The 17142-nt window shown below is 38.8% G+C and overlaps 1 protein-coding gene across 1 annotated transcript in view; it reads left to right on the forward strand.

Moving 5' to 3' along the window:
- Nucleotides 1-459: 459 nt before the first annotated feature.
- Nucleotides 460-17142, forward strand: part of CDH7 (cadherin 7) — a 130683-nt gene continuing 114000 nt past the window's right edge. The window contains exons 1-2 of the mRNA XM_027576285.2: nucleotides 460-590; nucleotides 12167-12573. Coding sequence (XP_027432086.1) covers nucleotides 12364-12573 — 210 coding nt within the window. The 5' untranslated portion in view covers nucleotides 460-590; nucleotides 12167-12363. The remainder of the gene's footprint in view (nucleotides 591-12166; nucleotides 12574-17142) is intronic.

Consider the following 17142-nt stretch of genomic DNA (forward strand, 5'->3'; position numbering starts at 1 on the left):
GGAGGAGGGGTGCGCGTGTGTGCGCGCGCGTGTGTGTGCGCGTGGCGGCTGAACGGCTTCCTTTCCAATAGCCCTCACTGGGTCTCCAGGAGGTGCCCAAGTCTCAGTGGCTCCCCGAGCCGGTGTCGCCCGGCGTTGACAGCAGGCATCCGTCGCCGCCGACCACCCTCGCCTTCTCCGCTCCTTCCCGCCCCGGCCCGGCGCCCTCTTTCCTTCTCTAGGGCGCTCGCCCTCTCGCCCTCTCTCCGGACGCGCGCTCCCGCTCGCTCCGGACCTGGCGTCTGAGCCGCGCGGGAGAGCCGGCCGGCCCCTTGGAGCCGGCGGAGGCGGCGGGCGGGGGGCGCCCGCGGCCGGGGCAGTGGCCCCGCGCCCCGCGCCCCGCGGAGAGGGCTGTGATTGGAGCAGGAGCCCGCGCCCGGCCAGCCGCAGAGGGTGCCGAGCGGGCGCCGCCAGTCCGCCCGGAGCGCCGAGCTGCGCGCACCGGGTCCCGAAGCGCCCGCGGGCGCCCGGATGCTGAGCGCGCGCCCTTTCGGCTGCAAACCCCCGGGTCGCTAGCGCCGGACGCCGCCGGGAGGGCAGCGAGGCCCCAGGTGAGTGCGTCTGCCTGCTGGGGGCTGCGGACGGCGCCGCTGGGGCAGGAGCGCGCCCTCGGCGTGCGCATCTGAGGCCGGACTCAACAGTGAGCGGAAAGCGGGCGGGGGGATCCGTGTGGAGTTTCCCTTGGCGTCCCCAAGTTTCTGCTGTGGGGCCGTGAGACGTTGCGTGGCGGGGCAGGACAGACGTGCGTACCGAGCTGAGGGCGCTCGGCCCCGAGAGAGAGCCTGCGGTGGCGGACGCCAGGTGCGGCGAGTGTTGGCGAGGTCAGGGTGAGAGCAGAGCCCAGCGCGCTCCAGATGACGTGGTAAACCCAGAGTCTGGACCGCTCTCCTCAAAGAGGAACACGAGCGGGCGCCCTGGACCTGGGATGGTTGGGGGCAGAACTCCGCGCGGGCTGGGCCGCCAGGGTCTGCCGCGGTCCGAGACTGGAAGGGGGTGTGTGCCTGCGTGTACAGGAGTCCTTTTAACCGTCCGCACTAGACTCCTTTTACCTTTGGAGAAGGTGGCACTCATCTAAGGGTGTTTTGCTTTTTCCTGTAATTAGTATTCTGCTGCTACGGCGCATCTACGGGGCTTGCCTCTGCGCAGCGCCCTGCTTCCCCTCCGCCTGGCTGTACCTTAGGTTTGCTTTGGGAAAAGGGCGCCCTGTTTCTCTGAATGCATGGTGGACTTCTTCGTGGGTGCACCTGCTACACGGCTAGTTGCTGGTATTCAACCTCCGAGCGTGGATTAATGAGAAAGGACCTATTGCTGTATTGCCTTCACGTTTTAGACCGTTAACCTTACGGATTTCTTAGGTATAGTTCAGGTGAGTAAAGATTGGCAGTGAGTTCACCCAGCAGTGGGCATTTGGGAATCTGTGAAGAAATCATCAAGGAGTGGGTGTCTCAAGGCTTTGGAGATCTGCAAATTGAACCATGAATATACCTAAAACGCCTTTTATGTTGCAAGAAATATCTTCTCTTTATTAGATCATTTAAGTGAAATCTCTTTAAGTAGGACTCGTCCTTCATAATTCCTGTAACCAGGCAGGTGTTCAGGTCATTTTCCATACAGAAGTAGATAAACAGAACTTTATGGGGGAAAAATAGAAAAATGTAAGTAACATGTGAGTACGTGGCTGATACTAAGTGACAAGTATACATTTAAAAATCAAATTAACAGCACAAAAGCATACATTTTAAAAGAGTTTAGGGGCAGTAGCACCCCCCCTTTTTAAAGGAAAGTTTGCATTGATACACTGCCAACAACATCTAAATAGTTTTAAGTGTGTCTTTATCAAGACAAGTTGGTGTTGGGGCGGGGAGAGCTAAGGAAAGAAGTCATTACATTGGAAGCTTTCGGTAACTCACCAGAAATTACTTTTTTCCCCCAAAGAACTGGTTAGACTTTGTTTACCCAAGCTCTTGTTACTATATGTTAAAGGAAATACATTAAGAATCTTTTTCTTCATGTTTAGAATTATTTGGAATAGTATGAATAAAAATGCAAAAGAATTGAGGCAAGTAGTAAAACTGGCAACTTTGTGAAAGTCTTGCTTGTATGTTAGTGTTTAATATGGAGTGGAGTGGCAGAAACAATTAGATAGCATTCAGTGTTCATAGTCTTATCTGGCAAAGTCTGTGGTTAGAAGAATAAAGAAAGCAATCAGTAGTGCGGACCATCACCGTGCTAAGCTATTACGGTTTGCAGCTTTAATAAAAGGGCATTGTGAGCTTACAACGTGAGATATTATTGTAATTAAGGGCTGCAATAAGGTCATTAGAATTGTGTTAACAATCAGCTAACAGACTCACAACTCTTCTTAAGTCTACTTTTTATATAATAGCACAGAGATTTTTCCTTTTTTATAAAAGGGTAATTGTAAAGCATCTGTGTTACTGCAGTTTACCCTTGAATTGACTCTAGTTTTTAGTGTCCATTGAGAAAGAAAGGGTAGGGAGCATACTGAGTTTTGGCTACTCTTCAGCCTTCCTGGATCTAAAAATCAACCCACTGTGTCTCCTCAGGCGTGATTTCTTTGCTGGTCGACCGATTATTCAGCATTTTAGTTGTTTCGATGGCAAAGCTGTTACAAACTTCTCAGAATGTATGCTGATACGAGGAGGTGAATACATCTTGGTGTAGAGTCAAACACTTTCTTTGTCAAATCTTCTAGAAATCTTTTATAAAGTACTGAGCCCATAAATTGTTCAGTGTTGTGAATATTTATGCTTGAGTGATCTTTGCCTTCCCTGATTTTAGAAGGTTTTGCATTTATTGTGTTAGTGGTTTGTAGCGTATCACGGTTCTCTCTCACATACACATAAATGTTCCTTTTTCTTTTTTCTTGGTTGGAAGGCTTCAAAGTCTTAGTTTAAAATGGGAGTTTCAGAAACTTCTAAAATAACTAATGCACGTTAGTGTATTGCAAATGGATTGTGATGGAGGCTTTTCTCCTTGGCATGAAGGCCTCCTTCTAAATGGAGTGATAAAGGGGAGCTGAGGACAAGGAAAAAGGACATGTGATCAGAGTCCTGTGTATGACCATCTTATCAGCCTCTGACAAGCAGAGCAGATCTAGCTGTAACCAGCAGTACTCGAGTGCCTCCTCTGGGGATTTGCTGGTTTTGCAGAAAGCTACCCCTGCAAACATTTCCCCCTTGTCGTTCTGCAAGATCCCTCGCTGACAAAATTATCAGTGCAAATGACTATGCAGACATCTGTCCATATATTCATCTCAGATTATACTCTAGATTTTCATTCTGGTAGAATTTCTTTTAGGTTCTTTTGCAGAATGTTTATTGAAACATAATTCCTTTTATTGAAGTCACATGAATCATACCTGGCTCAATGTAAATGCTAAGGTAAATTAAAAATTGAAATTGATATAGCTGAGATATGTTGTTGAAGAACAAAGGAAAAACACTTTAAATATAATTTTTCTGTTATAATTGTACATACATATGTATAGTACATATATATAATACTGCATATGATATTATATAAGTAGCTCAGAAGGATGTGGTTTTTCATTCTTGTTTTCTTTTAATTTACATGGGCTTCTTCCAGTTAATTATAAACTCTTGCTCCTCTTTGTTTTTCATTCCTTTACCTATGACAGAAGTTATTTGTGCTTAGTTAAAATTGACTCTGCAATCCACTTAGAGAAGTTTTCATTCCATGTCTGATAGCCAGATGCACACTACAGGCTGTGTGATTCATTTCCAAGGTCCCTGCCTGAATATTTAGGCCAGTTAACGGTAGGAGGCTGTGGTCTGTGGTTGTAATGTTATCTGGCCCAGGGAGCTAATGGATTTGATCACAGTTTCTTTATGCGAGAAGTCCCATATCACAGACGGTCCCCAGCCTCACTAATTAAAATGTAAAAAATTAGACCTTTTAAGTAAAAAAGAAGAGGGCTGTTTCATCAGTATTAACATTATTGAAGCTAATATTAAACTTTCAATGGTGTACAGATAAAAGAAATTAAGTAATAGAAGCTAAAGATGGAAATATTAAATCTAGAATGATTATAGTAAGTTAGGAGCAGACAGTCCTTTCAAAATATAGGATTTGTAGCAACAACCAAATAACCTTATATACATATACATCCTTGTATCGGAAGATATTTTTTGAGTTGGTACCCTATTTCTGACAGGGTGAGCTATTGTTTACATTTCAGTGGAAACAGTTACTATAGTGTTACAGCCCAGTAGGTATTCTTTGATCACTCACCAGATTTAGAGGGAGAGGCAGTTTTAAAGTTGGCTCCTCCTCACAGTGCCTTTTGTGTATCAGATGAATTACAATCCTAAACAACAGATCCCTTCACTTCCAATCTCACTCTGTGCTCCTGACCCTTCTGGATCGGAATCCTGATGATCTACTTGGGAGAAATCAAACTCATGATCATAGAGAAATTTGAGTAGGAATAAATTTACTTTTCTTGGCTTTTGGAGAAATACGATAAAAAAAAAAAAGATCTTTAGTGTCAGCATGAGAAATGTTTAACAAACTTTTTCAGTTTTCTGTTGTAACCAGTCACGCCCAGTGCCATCAGGAACTTGCTGTGTGACTTTGGGCATTTCGCTAGAATTCTGTAGATTTTGGTTTTCTTAGCAAAGAAAGAAGAGACTGCCTTACCTTAGGTTTTTCTAATGTCTGCTGGTTCTGTGGTTCCACCATTCTTCAAACATCAGGAGCAGTGGGTTTAGGGACTTCTTTACATTGTTTTGTTTTTTTGTTTTGTTTTGTTTTTCTTTTCCCAACATGAACCCTCAGGAGAGCCAAGTGATTACCTTTTTCAGCACCGACGTGATATTCTCTCTATCCCATAAACATTATTTTTTTAAAAGCTCTGCGTGTATGTGGTGGTTGGGAAAAAAAAAAAAAAAAAGTGTGGCCACTGCTCCTGAAATACTCCTTGTCCTGGATTACTTTCTGTTGTGGAGTTATGACATCTGCTTATTCATGAATGGGAGTTTAGAATAGCTTTTCTCTCTTTTTCATTGCCCAAATGCATTAAGTGGGTCTACTTTAAAAATAAACAAAAGCAGCAATGGACAAGTATTACCCTTGTTACAAAGCAGACTCCCCTAAATTTGTGTACAGAGAGAAATCGCAGTGAGGACCTCAGTGGTGACAGGAGGCTGCTGTCCTGGGGAAAACAAGAACAGATGAAAGTCTTTAAAGAAGGCATTGGATGAAGCAGGAGGAGTCTTTTCTTTGAATTTAAATAATGCTATTAAACACTCAAGGAGTATTCTCAAAAGGCATCTTTTGTCAGCCTGAAAAAAGAACTAATATATGGAAGGTTGTTCTTAAAGCAATGGTAATATTGTCATCATGCCCTCTAACCACTGAAATGGTATTATTTCTGCTTTTGAACATGTATATTGTTCTCCCTCCATAAGGATCCATTAAAAATACGTTGCTTGTCAAAATGTAGTTCAATTTTAAAGCAGTCTTGGAAATGACAGTTTCTTCCCAAAAGACCAACAGCAAGATTTTTTGTTTTGTTTTGTTATTGTTACAACTGTAATTTTTTGGTACTATTATGTTTTATAAGTTAGTGAGCAAAACATCTTTTTTTTAAAGATTTTTATTTATTTATTGAGAGAGAGAGAGAATGGTAGAGAGAGAGCATGAGATGGAGGAAGGTCAGAGGGAGAAGCAGACTCCCTGCTGAGCAGGGAGCCTGATGCGGGACTCGATCCCAGGACCCCAGGATCATGACCTGAGCCGAAGGCAGTCGCTTAACCAACTGAGCCACCCAGGCACCCAGTGAGCAAAACATCTTAGGGAGTATCTGTTAGATGCTAGAGATGTTTGGCAGTCATCCACTATGGATTTTTCACATTCTTCCTTATTTTCTATCAAGTTCACTGACTCCTCAAATGTCATTTTTACAATTGTTTTTGTAGAAAATGCAAATGACAGAATGTATTTTGGGGATATCATGTTCCATATAATTGTGAATTGTACTGATTTTTTTTAAAGGCGAGACACAACTTCTTCAAATCTTCTTTAAATTGCCAGTAGATAATAAACCATGTGTTAGTGTGGTATACGTTAAGAATATTTCAAAAACAGTTTCAGACCTGTATCTGATGCAACAACTCTGGGCACACAGAGCATAAGCATCTGTCCCTTGTCTGTCATTTAGAGAAACTGTGTTGATTGATAGTCTTTAACTGAGATAAGCCATTGGTTATTTACACTGGACTGCACAGAAAATGTTCCACTTTAACTTTGCCACAGGATCTAAAAATAGCAATATATTTCATTTTAACATAATTGATAATCATATTTTATAGCTCGAGTTATTTCTAGAAGGCATTTAGCACTTTTAAAGAAGCGGTTTAGCATATATAAATTAATTGGTAATTAGGCATGTGTTTAAAACTACTCTTATGGCTCTATATTTATATAACTGGCTGAATATGATACATTTCATGCTACTTGTCATGTGTTTAGCATGTTGCCTTTGATTTAGATGGGACAGGCTCAACAACATCTATGCTTTTGCTGGTTAGTCGTTGGCATGCTGATGCATAAAAAGTATTTTTTGTTATTAAGGGAATTTTAGCCATAGGTATGAACAATACATTGTATTAAGAGTATGATAGTCGCTTGATCTGATTTTTAAAAGTGGTTTCACAGAGATGTTAAGTGGAGCAGAAAATCTAAGAAAATTTTATAATAATGAATTTGTTTGGGTAAAATAATATTAGCTATTAAGGTTAAATGAATAATAAACTACCTACTTGGAAATAATTCTTTGCCACTTAGTTGAACAAAAATAACTGGAACAAAAAAGTAGCATGGTAAAGTGATTTCAGGTCAAATAAATGATGTTGATTTAGTAAATACTGTTTGAGTCTCCTCACCACCCCCCTTTCTTTCCGTTTTGCTTCAATCCACTTAAAATTTCTTTTTTGAGGATTCATTTTGTATTCTCTGGATTAAGGTGTGTTGTGCTGATCACAGTATTAGTTGTGATTTACATGTATCTTTAGTTTGGCAAAAAAAATGTATGTTTAAAAATATGTTTTATTTTTTGTTAGGGATTGCATTCAATGTGTATGTAGATTGCTTTGGGTAGTATAGACATTTTAACAATATTGTTCTTCTAATCCATGAGCATGGAATGTTTTTCCATTGACGACATCTTGTCATCTTCAATTTCTTTCATCAGTGTTTTTTGGTTTTCAGAATACAGGTCTTTCACTGCTTTGGGTAGGTTTATTCCTACATATCTGATGGTTTTGGGTTCAGTTGTAAATGGGGTTGATTCCCTACAAGTTTTAGCTTCAAGATATCAGAGAGAGAACATTTTAAATCTTATTCAGATATAGAGTATATACATGTATATTTTTAAAATTTTAAGGTATTAATCCAGTAGCAGCCACCACGGTCTTTCAAACGTCTGGTTGGCTCCTATTCACTTCTTTTCTCCTCAGATAGAACCTATTCCTGTTGTTTTTCTCCTAGCTATAAAGCTACACATTTGTAACTGTCTAGAATTTGACTTAGATCTGCAGAGGTTTCCTAAACTGTCTACCAACATATCATTGTTCTGCACTGTTTTGTTTTGTTTTTTTTTTTTTTTTCTGAGCCAGCAATAGTGAACTGGTCGGCTCTCCAGACCTCCAGTGGGTCACACCCTTAAGCTTTCCCACAGAGGACACAATGACACATGACACTGCTTGGATGCAGGGGTCTCTGCTTGTTTCTAATGTGACTTTCCCCTTATTAACGCCTGTCTATAAAACTTGGGAGGCAGAAGGAAGGGAGAAGATAAGCAATAGGGGAGCCTAGCAGGGAAGGGTGCACAGCTTGGCTTTGGGGCATGGATTTGCGAGTCAGTATTTAGTCCATTGTGAAAAATGACAATGATTGTGATTGTGTGGTCAAATTCATTTATATGTAAAAAAAATGTTATTGTGGTGCCTTGATATGTGTGGACATCTACGGGAAGATAGGGAGCCTACTTGCAGTAGGAAATCTCAGGTTCACATTTTGATGACTTCTCTTTGAAGACCACAAATAACTGAAGGTTTTTCATAATGGGTCAGGGCCCTTCATTTCTTTCATGCTATCTCAACATAGGTCAGGATGAGTTGGGCTGAACTATTGTACTGGTCTTTACGTTGGAAACCAGATCTGCTTGTGAAGGAAGGCAGGGATTTGGGGAGGCCTGATGAAGGGCCATCTGTCCTGTGATTTTCCCCCTGTTGGATCAGGTGTTCGTTCATTCCTGGCAGAGTTAGTCACTATCAGAAATGTTGATGAATACATATGAAACCCCCCTACTCCAATCACAGTCATTCACATATGAGTTTCTGATTTTCTAAGTGCATTCTACAACGGGCATTACAGAATCATTTATCTGCCACATAAAAGAGGATTTTATCCTCCAGTTATGTACACAAAGCCATTTAAAGTATCCTTGTACACTCTTATAGACCTTCGAGAAAGGTAGAGAAAATTTAGCTCAAGAGCCTGGCAGGTACTTCAAATACTGCAGAGAAATATAATGGAATTTTTTTTTCAAAGGGATTGTGACCCATAAACATGGAAGAGCTACCAAGGAATTTATATATTGACTTACATGGTTAATTTACCATATTAAAAAAATAAGCACAATGAAACAGTTTGTAAATGTGTTCCAAAAGTCAATTGTGTGTCTGCTTCTCTTCTAGATACTATGATACAAAGACAGGGTGGACATTCCTGTTCATCAAGGTCTATGTTAATAATAGCTGCCTTTAAAATGCTTCATTTAAATAGGAAAGTACAGAACTCCTGGTCTCTTTCACAAATATTGACTCAGTGACTTCAAAGTAATCCATAGTACGTTCTGTGTCTGACTTCTTTTCTATGTTCTGGCTGGTTTGATAACTTCACAATCTCGTATGGAAAAGAAAGGGTCTTCAAGAGGCAAGAGTAATTTAAACATCTCATGTTAAAATTCATGCTAAATTTCATAAATGTGAAAAATGCTTCTTTTACAGTCCTATGACTTAAATCTCTCCACCCTTTAATTATTAACAATGTGCACTTTTTCACAGCCTAAAAAAGCCAACAAAACCAATTCTCTATAATTGTCAAAAGCAGACAAGTTACATCTGTAAAAAATATATGTAAGATTTTATAATTTAGTTCATGTCCCTCATTTTGTAAATGTGAAAAATGAAATCCCAGAAGGATCCAAGGTCATATAGCAAATAAAGGAGGTTTTAGAGCAAAGACCCCAACTGATCCTATTCCTGGTCCAGATTATATTTCTTTTTCTTATTAGTGAAATTTTTAAATGAACTCAAATCTCTCCAATTCTGATGCCAGTCTTTGACTTATAAAAATCACAGAGGACATGCCTTGGGAAAGAAAGTATTGCATTCTTTTTTTCTTTTTTAAGTATTTTGGTGCCATTGTTTATATTCATCTAGAATTTTGGGTTCATGATCCATGTAGTTCCATGGCACTGAGACTAGAACTATCAAGAATGTTTTCATTCTGTGCAAGAGTTGACTAAAACATTTTCCTATAAATAACATTAAAATGAAAACATCACAAACTAACATAACTAGAAAATATCAAAATAACCCCCAACAGCTTTTTTTAAACTTTTTAGGGCTTTTTAGTTTTTCATGATTTGCTTATTTAATCCTACGAAGTAGATGCAATTATTACCATCTTTGTTTTGCAAGTTAGAGGTTTAAGACCTCATCTTTGGAACTTATCTTAAAATTTAAGTCACATGTCCAAGAATGCATAACTAAGACAGGAAAGAGTCAGCATTTGAATCTTTATCTGATACAGGTGTCTGCACTTTTTCCCAGGGTATAATTTTGATAACTCTCGAAATTTTGAATTCCAAAAGTTCATTTGTTACTTTGTTTCTTGAAGTTGGATGCATTTCATCGTGTAACAATATTATCAAGTTCACCTGAGCCATAGAGTAGCTTAAATAATATAACTATATCACATTTAAAAAAAATTGTCTTAGGGACCAAAGTAATTATCTCCTTGTTTTTATGAGAAAGCACGTTCTCTCTTGAGGAAGTAGAGCAGTGAAACTGAAATGTTCTTTGGCCACATGGCTCCCGTGCTAGACAGTCCTGTCACCACAACTCTGTCATCCCCCTCCATCCCTACAACTCTAAGTCATCCCCCTCCATCCCTACAACTCTGTCATCCCCCTCCATCCCTGGGGACATGATTTGCCACTGGCATGAAGGGAACTACATGATCTTGGCCCTCCACATGCTGTCAAGCCATTCCTACAAGGACCACTACCTGTGAGTTCTTGGCCATGACTCCTAACTCATTATAGACTAGTCCATACTAGTTTTTGTTTCCCAGTCTAAGCACCTACTTACCTTCTTTAACTACAGATAACCTGTCTTCTCAGGTGGGTTAGCTCAGACCTCCCTGCAATGTACGTTCAGACTAATGGAGGGGCCTACGTTGGAATACAAAGATACGACCCCAAGTTACTCTTGTTTATAATTCCAAGTCTTAGAACAACTAATTCTTCCAGAGTGATTTCTAAATGGACCAAATTCATTTTAGATGCTTAGATGAGAGATTTGGATTTTAATAGGAGATGTTCATTGCACAGACTGCAGTAATATGCTCCAATCGTAGTTTACTCTTCTGGTGGTTCTCAGCATACATCAATTAGCTGTACATTGGATTATTCTGTAATGCCCTCTGGAATTTCAGAACTTGATAGGGATATTTTTCACATGAATATGTTCATTTGAATAGAGCTCAAAGTCAATGCAACCTGTTTCTCAACAGTTGTGTCGACTATTTTAACATATTTAATACATTCCATTTTTCTTCTATTAGATAAAGCATTTTCCATAAGCAACTTTACTGTCAGAAATCATCTAATGAGTCACAGACACTCTTGTTACAGGAGAGACGGGTCAGAAGATGAAAAAGCTAATAATATAAAGACAGTGTATTTGCTACTTTGTTAGGGAACTATCTTTTGGCTTCATGTTCTTAAAACTCTATTTTTCTTCCTCTCCCCCCTCAAAAAAAAGCAAATGTGAACCCTCACCTTAAATTATCCTATTGTTGATTTATTTATAGTCAAGTGAATTTATAAACCAAAGTACAGCATAGTGATTTAAAGAAGCTTTTTGCCATAAATTCTTATTCCTCTATGTTTTGGGGTACATTTGGAAGTTTGTTTTGTAACTGATTTTATATCTTGCATAAACAAGAATTCTGTATCTGAAATACGTAGACTTTAGAATAAAAGTTGTTTTGTTTTCATGCTGCTGCTGGAGTATTCTGGGTGCACACTCACTGTGAACGGGGCTCACAAATACAGTTGAGTTTGCACACATCTCTAATGATCTATTTAATTCCATAAATATTTAGGGAAGAAGGCCCTACTATGCAGAAGTCATGCTGTAAGATGTTCAATAGATAATTTGCGCTATAGCGTGACCTAACATGCTACACAGCAGACATGACAATAGGTTTGAAGGGTGGAAAATGGAAACTACTGAGCTTTGCAGCTGATCACAATCAAATCAGAACACATCAAAACAGCTGGTGTTCTGTGACTCAGAATCAATCAACCCGTTTTGAATCACCTCGTACTTCTTTATTTCTCTTTACAGTTTCACAGAAGAGATTTAAACCAACATATGTCCTTCCCATTTGGTTAAATCCCTGCTTTGAGCTGCTTTGCTTTTCATATTCTAATACCAATGAATGAAACTGACTGTAATATAAAAGAAAAAAATAAAGGCTAGCATTAAAATGATTTTTTAACTGATGTCGCTCCATTTGTATCAAGTAAACCATATGTTCAAATAGAATGCCTGCAAGAAACACAAAGTTTTAAGATTATGTTGTGGAATGAGGATAATTCTGCATCAGCAGTATTTATGTGATTTATACATGTGGCAAAGTCATTGTAAATGTATAAGTTTATAATTAATAATTTAACAATTATGCAAATGATGGTATCTTGGGAAAATCAATAGTAAGTAAATGGAAGTTAAAAGTTATGATGTGTTTTGGTTTCTGACACTAGCTCTTCTTTTTGTTCTGCTAGGTACCTGTTACACCATTCTTTGGCGAAGGTTATTCAGCAGTGGTGACCCCTTGCAATCGAACACTCTACAAATTATTATCTCTGGACTCCCAGCTGACACCCTGCCGGAGGCAAGAGCTACTAAGCCAACTGGAACTGTGCCTTTTCTCTTGTCAAGGTTTTTTTCTTACACAGGAAAAAGAAAGAAAAAAAAAAAGATGAAGTTGGGCAAAGTGGAGTTCTGCCATTTTCTGCAGCTAATAGCTCTTTTCCTGTGTTTGTCTGGGATGAGTCAAGCAGAGCTCTCCAGGTCCCGATCAAAGCCCTATTTCCAATCAGGGAGGTCCCGGACCAAGCGCAGCTGGGTGTGGAATCAGTTCTTTGTGCTGGAGGAATACATGGGTTCAGACCCTCTCTATGTAGGAAAGGTAGGGCATTTGGCCTTTCAAAGTCACAAATGATTATTGTGAATGTCTGTGTTTGGATAGAGAACTGCTCTTTTTGCTTTGGGGGTGGAAAATGTAAACTATTACTCCTGTGAAATAGTTCATGAAGTTTTTGGCATTAGCCACTTGGAAATTATAGTCCAGATTGTTATCCATACGTTGAAGCCATAACTTAGGGAGTGATGTTTATTTCTAGAAACAGAGGAGGAGTCTACAGATGCCTAGTTAACCATGATTGTGGCACACTAGTAGAACTTTTATTTCCAAAATTAGAACAAGAATATTCACGAATAAATGAAGAGTAGTGGGGGCTTATAGGCAGTTGGTTTTTTAGCTTCTTTTTGGGGGCGGGGAGTACTATATAAATGATGCACATACTAACTTTATGCTTATATATGCTTTTCTGATACTTGTAATTTATTTTTTTCATTAACTTTTCTTTTTTTCCTTTTTTGGTTATTATGTTAATCACCATACATTACATCATTAGTTTTTGATGTAGTGTTCCATGATTCATTGTTTGCGTATAACACCCAGTGCTCCATGCAGTACGTGCCCTCTTTAATACCCAGCACCAGGCTAACCCATCCCCCTACCCCCTCCCCTCTAGAACCTTCAGTTTGTTTCTCAGAGTCCAGAGTCTCTCATGGTGAGCGCTGTGAATTGTGTAAGACTGCTTTTCTGACACTTGTAATTTAAAGACTGCAAAGTGAAATTATCGAGCCTATTGTCCCTCATTTATGAGCAATTCTGACCCACTTTTCTTAGTGATGGTCTTGTTTTGATGGATCCGTTGTTTTGTTTTCTTTTTTTAGATTTTCCTTTTGGTTAAAAATGAATGGGAACAGAAGTCAGTTTCTAATTGGTATCAGACAAAAATGGGCAGTTTGTGGTACGTGTTTGGGGGCCAAGTGGTAGCCAAATTGGGATGTTTTTTTCACAGCTTCTTTCTGTGTGACTATTTGGGTAGGGGCTTTCCATTCAAGTGCTTTCTGAACTGAAGGCCCTTCGAGAAAGCATGGCCCTACCATCCTCGTAACATGTTCCCAGTCTCTACTCTACTGCAGGTTTGCTTATGTAAACATTTCCCAAAGTTCTCAGCTTTGCGCTTGGTACTGGTAAAGAGTTTCTAAGTAGCGCACACCGGCAAGGTATCTATACATCTGCCTTTCTGCTCTTCACTTGGCCAGTGTTCTGCATCTCTTCCTGATAAAATGAAGCACAGCAAACTGATGAATTTATCCATGAGTGAATTTTCAACTTTGAATAACTGAGAAAGAATCTTTGTTATTTATTCCATGGGCCATTGTTTCATTTGAACACATCTTAAGGAAGAGGGGAAAATCTGTTTTTGTTGGTGGGGTATCTACATAAGTCAAAGTAATCTTTATTATTTTATTCCTTTTATGCCTCTATATTTTATAAATACTGACTGATACTGTACTGTAAACAAAGAGGACCTGAACAAGTTAAGAGTTTCTAGGCATGTGGATTAGGATGTTTTTGTGGCCCAGCGGTAGCATTTTTCTGCCCTAAGAAAGGATATGTAAGTACACAAGAGTTTTTGTGCATATATTTTTTATAGCCATTCTACCTTTATCAATAGTACCGTCACATAGACTGTGCATTTACTGCAGTTCTCTCTCAATCTCTCTCATTCATTTTCTTGTCAACAAAGTGAGAGCAATAATCATTATGCAGTGTTATTGACTAGGAATCAGGCCCTTAATTTCATTTATTTTTAATGCGTAGTTAACAGATTCATCAAACTTTTTTCAGTAGATAGGTATATAATATTCAATGAATTCATAAAGAGTCAGTAGTTATGAGGTGAAATCACACTTTTATGGGAATGTAAAGTTTTCTAAAGGCAACTGAAATATTCCCGTTAATTTAGTTTTTAAGTGGAGTTGCCCGAATGAGGTTGACATTTTGAAATAAACATAATTTAAAATTTTAAAAACACCCTATTTTAAATTTTAAAATTTTCACATCATAATTGAGAATGCTTATATTGAATCCCTGTAAGGCCATTTAGAATTACAAAAATGCATACCCCTAGGTGACTTAAATTCCAAATGCATATAAAGCTACTAGGAGATGCTATTGAAATTTTTCTAAGAGAAATTGTGTGGTTTCTTGATTAATGAAAGAGATATTCTGTGCTTTTCTTTCAATTAATCAGAGACCATCACTTAGTAGATTTTATGTGACAGGAAACAAGTTTGTGCTTATCTCTTGGCAGGCTGTATATTGGGAGTTCAATACTGTCATTCACGGTAAAAAGAATGTCCAGGATGGTAAATAGGTTAAAAACAAAACAAAACAAAAAACAAAGCCTTGATTGACAAAAACAGACAAGTCCAGGAAAAGGACAGTAAAATAACTTGAGTTGGAAAGGGAATTGATAGACACAACAGGCTTCAAAGGGGCAATTTATATTTGCTTGGAAGAAGGTGGCAGAGAACTTGAATAGTGTAGATTGTACATATGAGATGATGAAATGATTCTCCTTAGGTTGGCGCTCTGAATAAAAAGTTATAATAATGACTTTGACCTCTACATTTTCGATCACTTGGGTTATGTAGAATAAACATATTTTCCTTTTTTTTTAATTGAGGAGGGAAATGCCTATGAACAAAAGTTTTCACAAGACCTAGAAAATGAAAAAAAATTATAAATGAAGATGTGAAAACCTGGAGAGGCAGATGTTCATGGGAAGAAAAGAAGGCATGCGATCATTACTTTTTACAGACATGTATTTAAACCTATACTAATTAGATGGTTGGACTCTTAGTCTTCCTGACAAAATCTAGTTACTTAATTTGGAAAATATAATGTCCTTGATAAACTTGATAGCTTAATTTGATCACATAATGGATATTACAGTGTGTGTTAAACTGACTACAGTTTCATTGTGGAATCTACCACTTCCTAATAGTTCTAGAATTTGTGTTAAATTACCTAATAGTACTAAAATTTACCTCATCTCTAAAATGGGAACGATGATACCTATAATTCAAGTGTCTTTCTGAGAATAAATGAGATCAAAATATTTGGAACATGTATTCATTTAACCTAGACATTCTGTTTATCTACTACATATTGCTTATAAAATGACCGCATTTGGATGATCTGTTCCATTATATGTCCAGTGTTGTATTTGTGATCCTTCAGGTGAAAACAGGCATTATTTTATGTACTAAGTAGTATTTAAACTTATTGCAGTTATTTAGGAGAATAGTCTGTGTTGGGTGTGCTTAGGAAAACAGCATGTTTTTAATATTTGTATATGATTAGACTATGGCAAAATATGATTAGGAAGCAGATGATTCTATCTTGAATTCTGATGTCAGAGAAATGATACCTGCAATTTTTAAGACCATTGAATTTGGAGATCATATTTATGGCTGGTGGGCAACAAGATCAGTTAAATGACTGTACAGTAAATAAAATATGGTCTTTATGACATTGAGGATAATGAGGTCAGAGGATGCTGTGACCTTTTTATTTTAGCCAATTTCCTGTGTTTGTCTAACATAATAAGTCAAGATCAAAGCAGAACAGTTTGTTGAAGGGGGACCAGGAGGTCTTCTAGAACCTTCACCAAGAGACCTTCATGGTATGCAATTCTGGGCTGTGTTAGAATTTGGCATTTATCATTAGCATCCCACCTTATTCTTGTGATACCAACTAATAAACTCCTGAATCTAAATGTATAGACTTAAGGAAACAATCGCTAGACATTACTGTGGCAGAACTTTTTGTTGTTGTTATTATTGAGGTATAATTGATATATTACATTGTATTAGTTTTAGGCATACAACAAAATGGTTCAATATTTCTATGTATTGTGAAATGGCCACTGCAATAAGCCTAGTCAACATCTGTCACCCTACACTAACATGTTTACAATTTTACCTTTTCTTGCGATGAGAACTTTTTAAGATCTCTTCCCATAGGAATTTTCAGATATGCAGTGGAAGATCATGAACTATAGTCGCCATGCTGTGCAGAGTACCATTTTAGAGTAACAGTGCACCATTCCCCAAGAGTATTTCTTAATTACCGTCATGCCTGTTTCCTTGTCCTTTTACAGGGAGAATGAGGCGGAGAGTCCTTTCTTTTCCCCCTGTGACTTCATGCTGCCTGAATTGGTTATTTGAAGTACACAGGAAGTAGCAGTTTCTAGCCATCTCATTGCACCACAAGGCACTTTTCTAGATTAGTCTTTTCCTCACCTTGGCATTTCTCACTTAACGTCCCCTACTCATCTGACAAAAAAAAAAAAAAAAAAAAGTCTAGAGAAGCCCATGGGCCTCGGCCTCTGTTCCGGGTATTATGTGTTTTTCATCTCTCCTACCATAATGGGCTGCCAGCCGATCCCTGCGCTCTGGGCTGTTACTTTCACTGAAATGTCTGCTTCTCTAGCTGTTAACATCACTCTTGCCTTTTCTGCTGCTCCCCTTTTCCCCCTCATTCAGGGAGAATTTATACCTGTTATCCCATTCGAAATCAAATATATAGAAATGCAGAAATTCACTCTGCTTT

This window comes from Zalophus californianus, chromosome 14 (genome assembly GCF_009762305.2).
Source record: "Zalophus californianus isolate mZalCal1 chromosome 14, mZalCal1.pri.v2, whole genome shotgun sequence".
Taxonomy (NCBI): Eukaryota; Metazoa; Chordata; class Mammalia; order Carnivora; family Otariidae; genus Zalophus; species Zalophus californianus.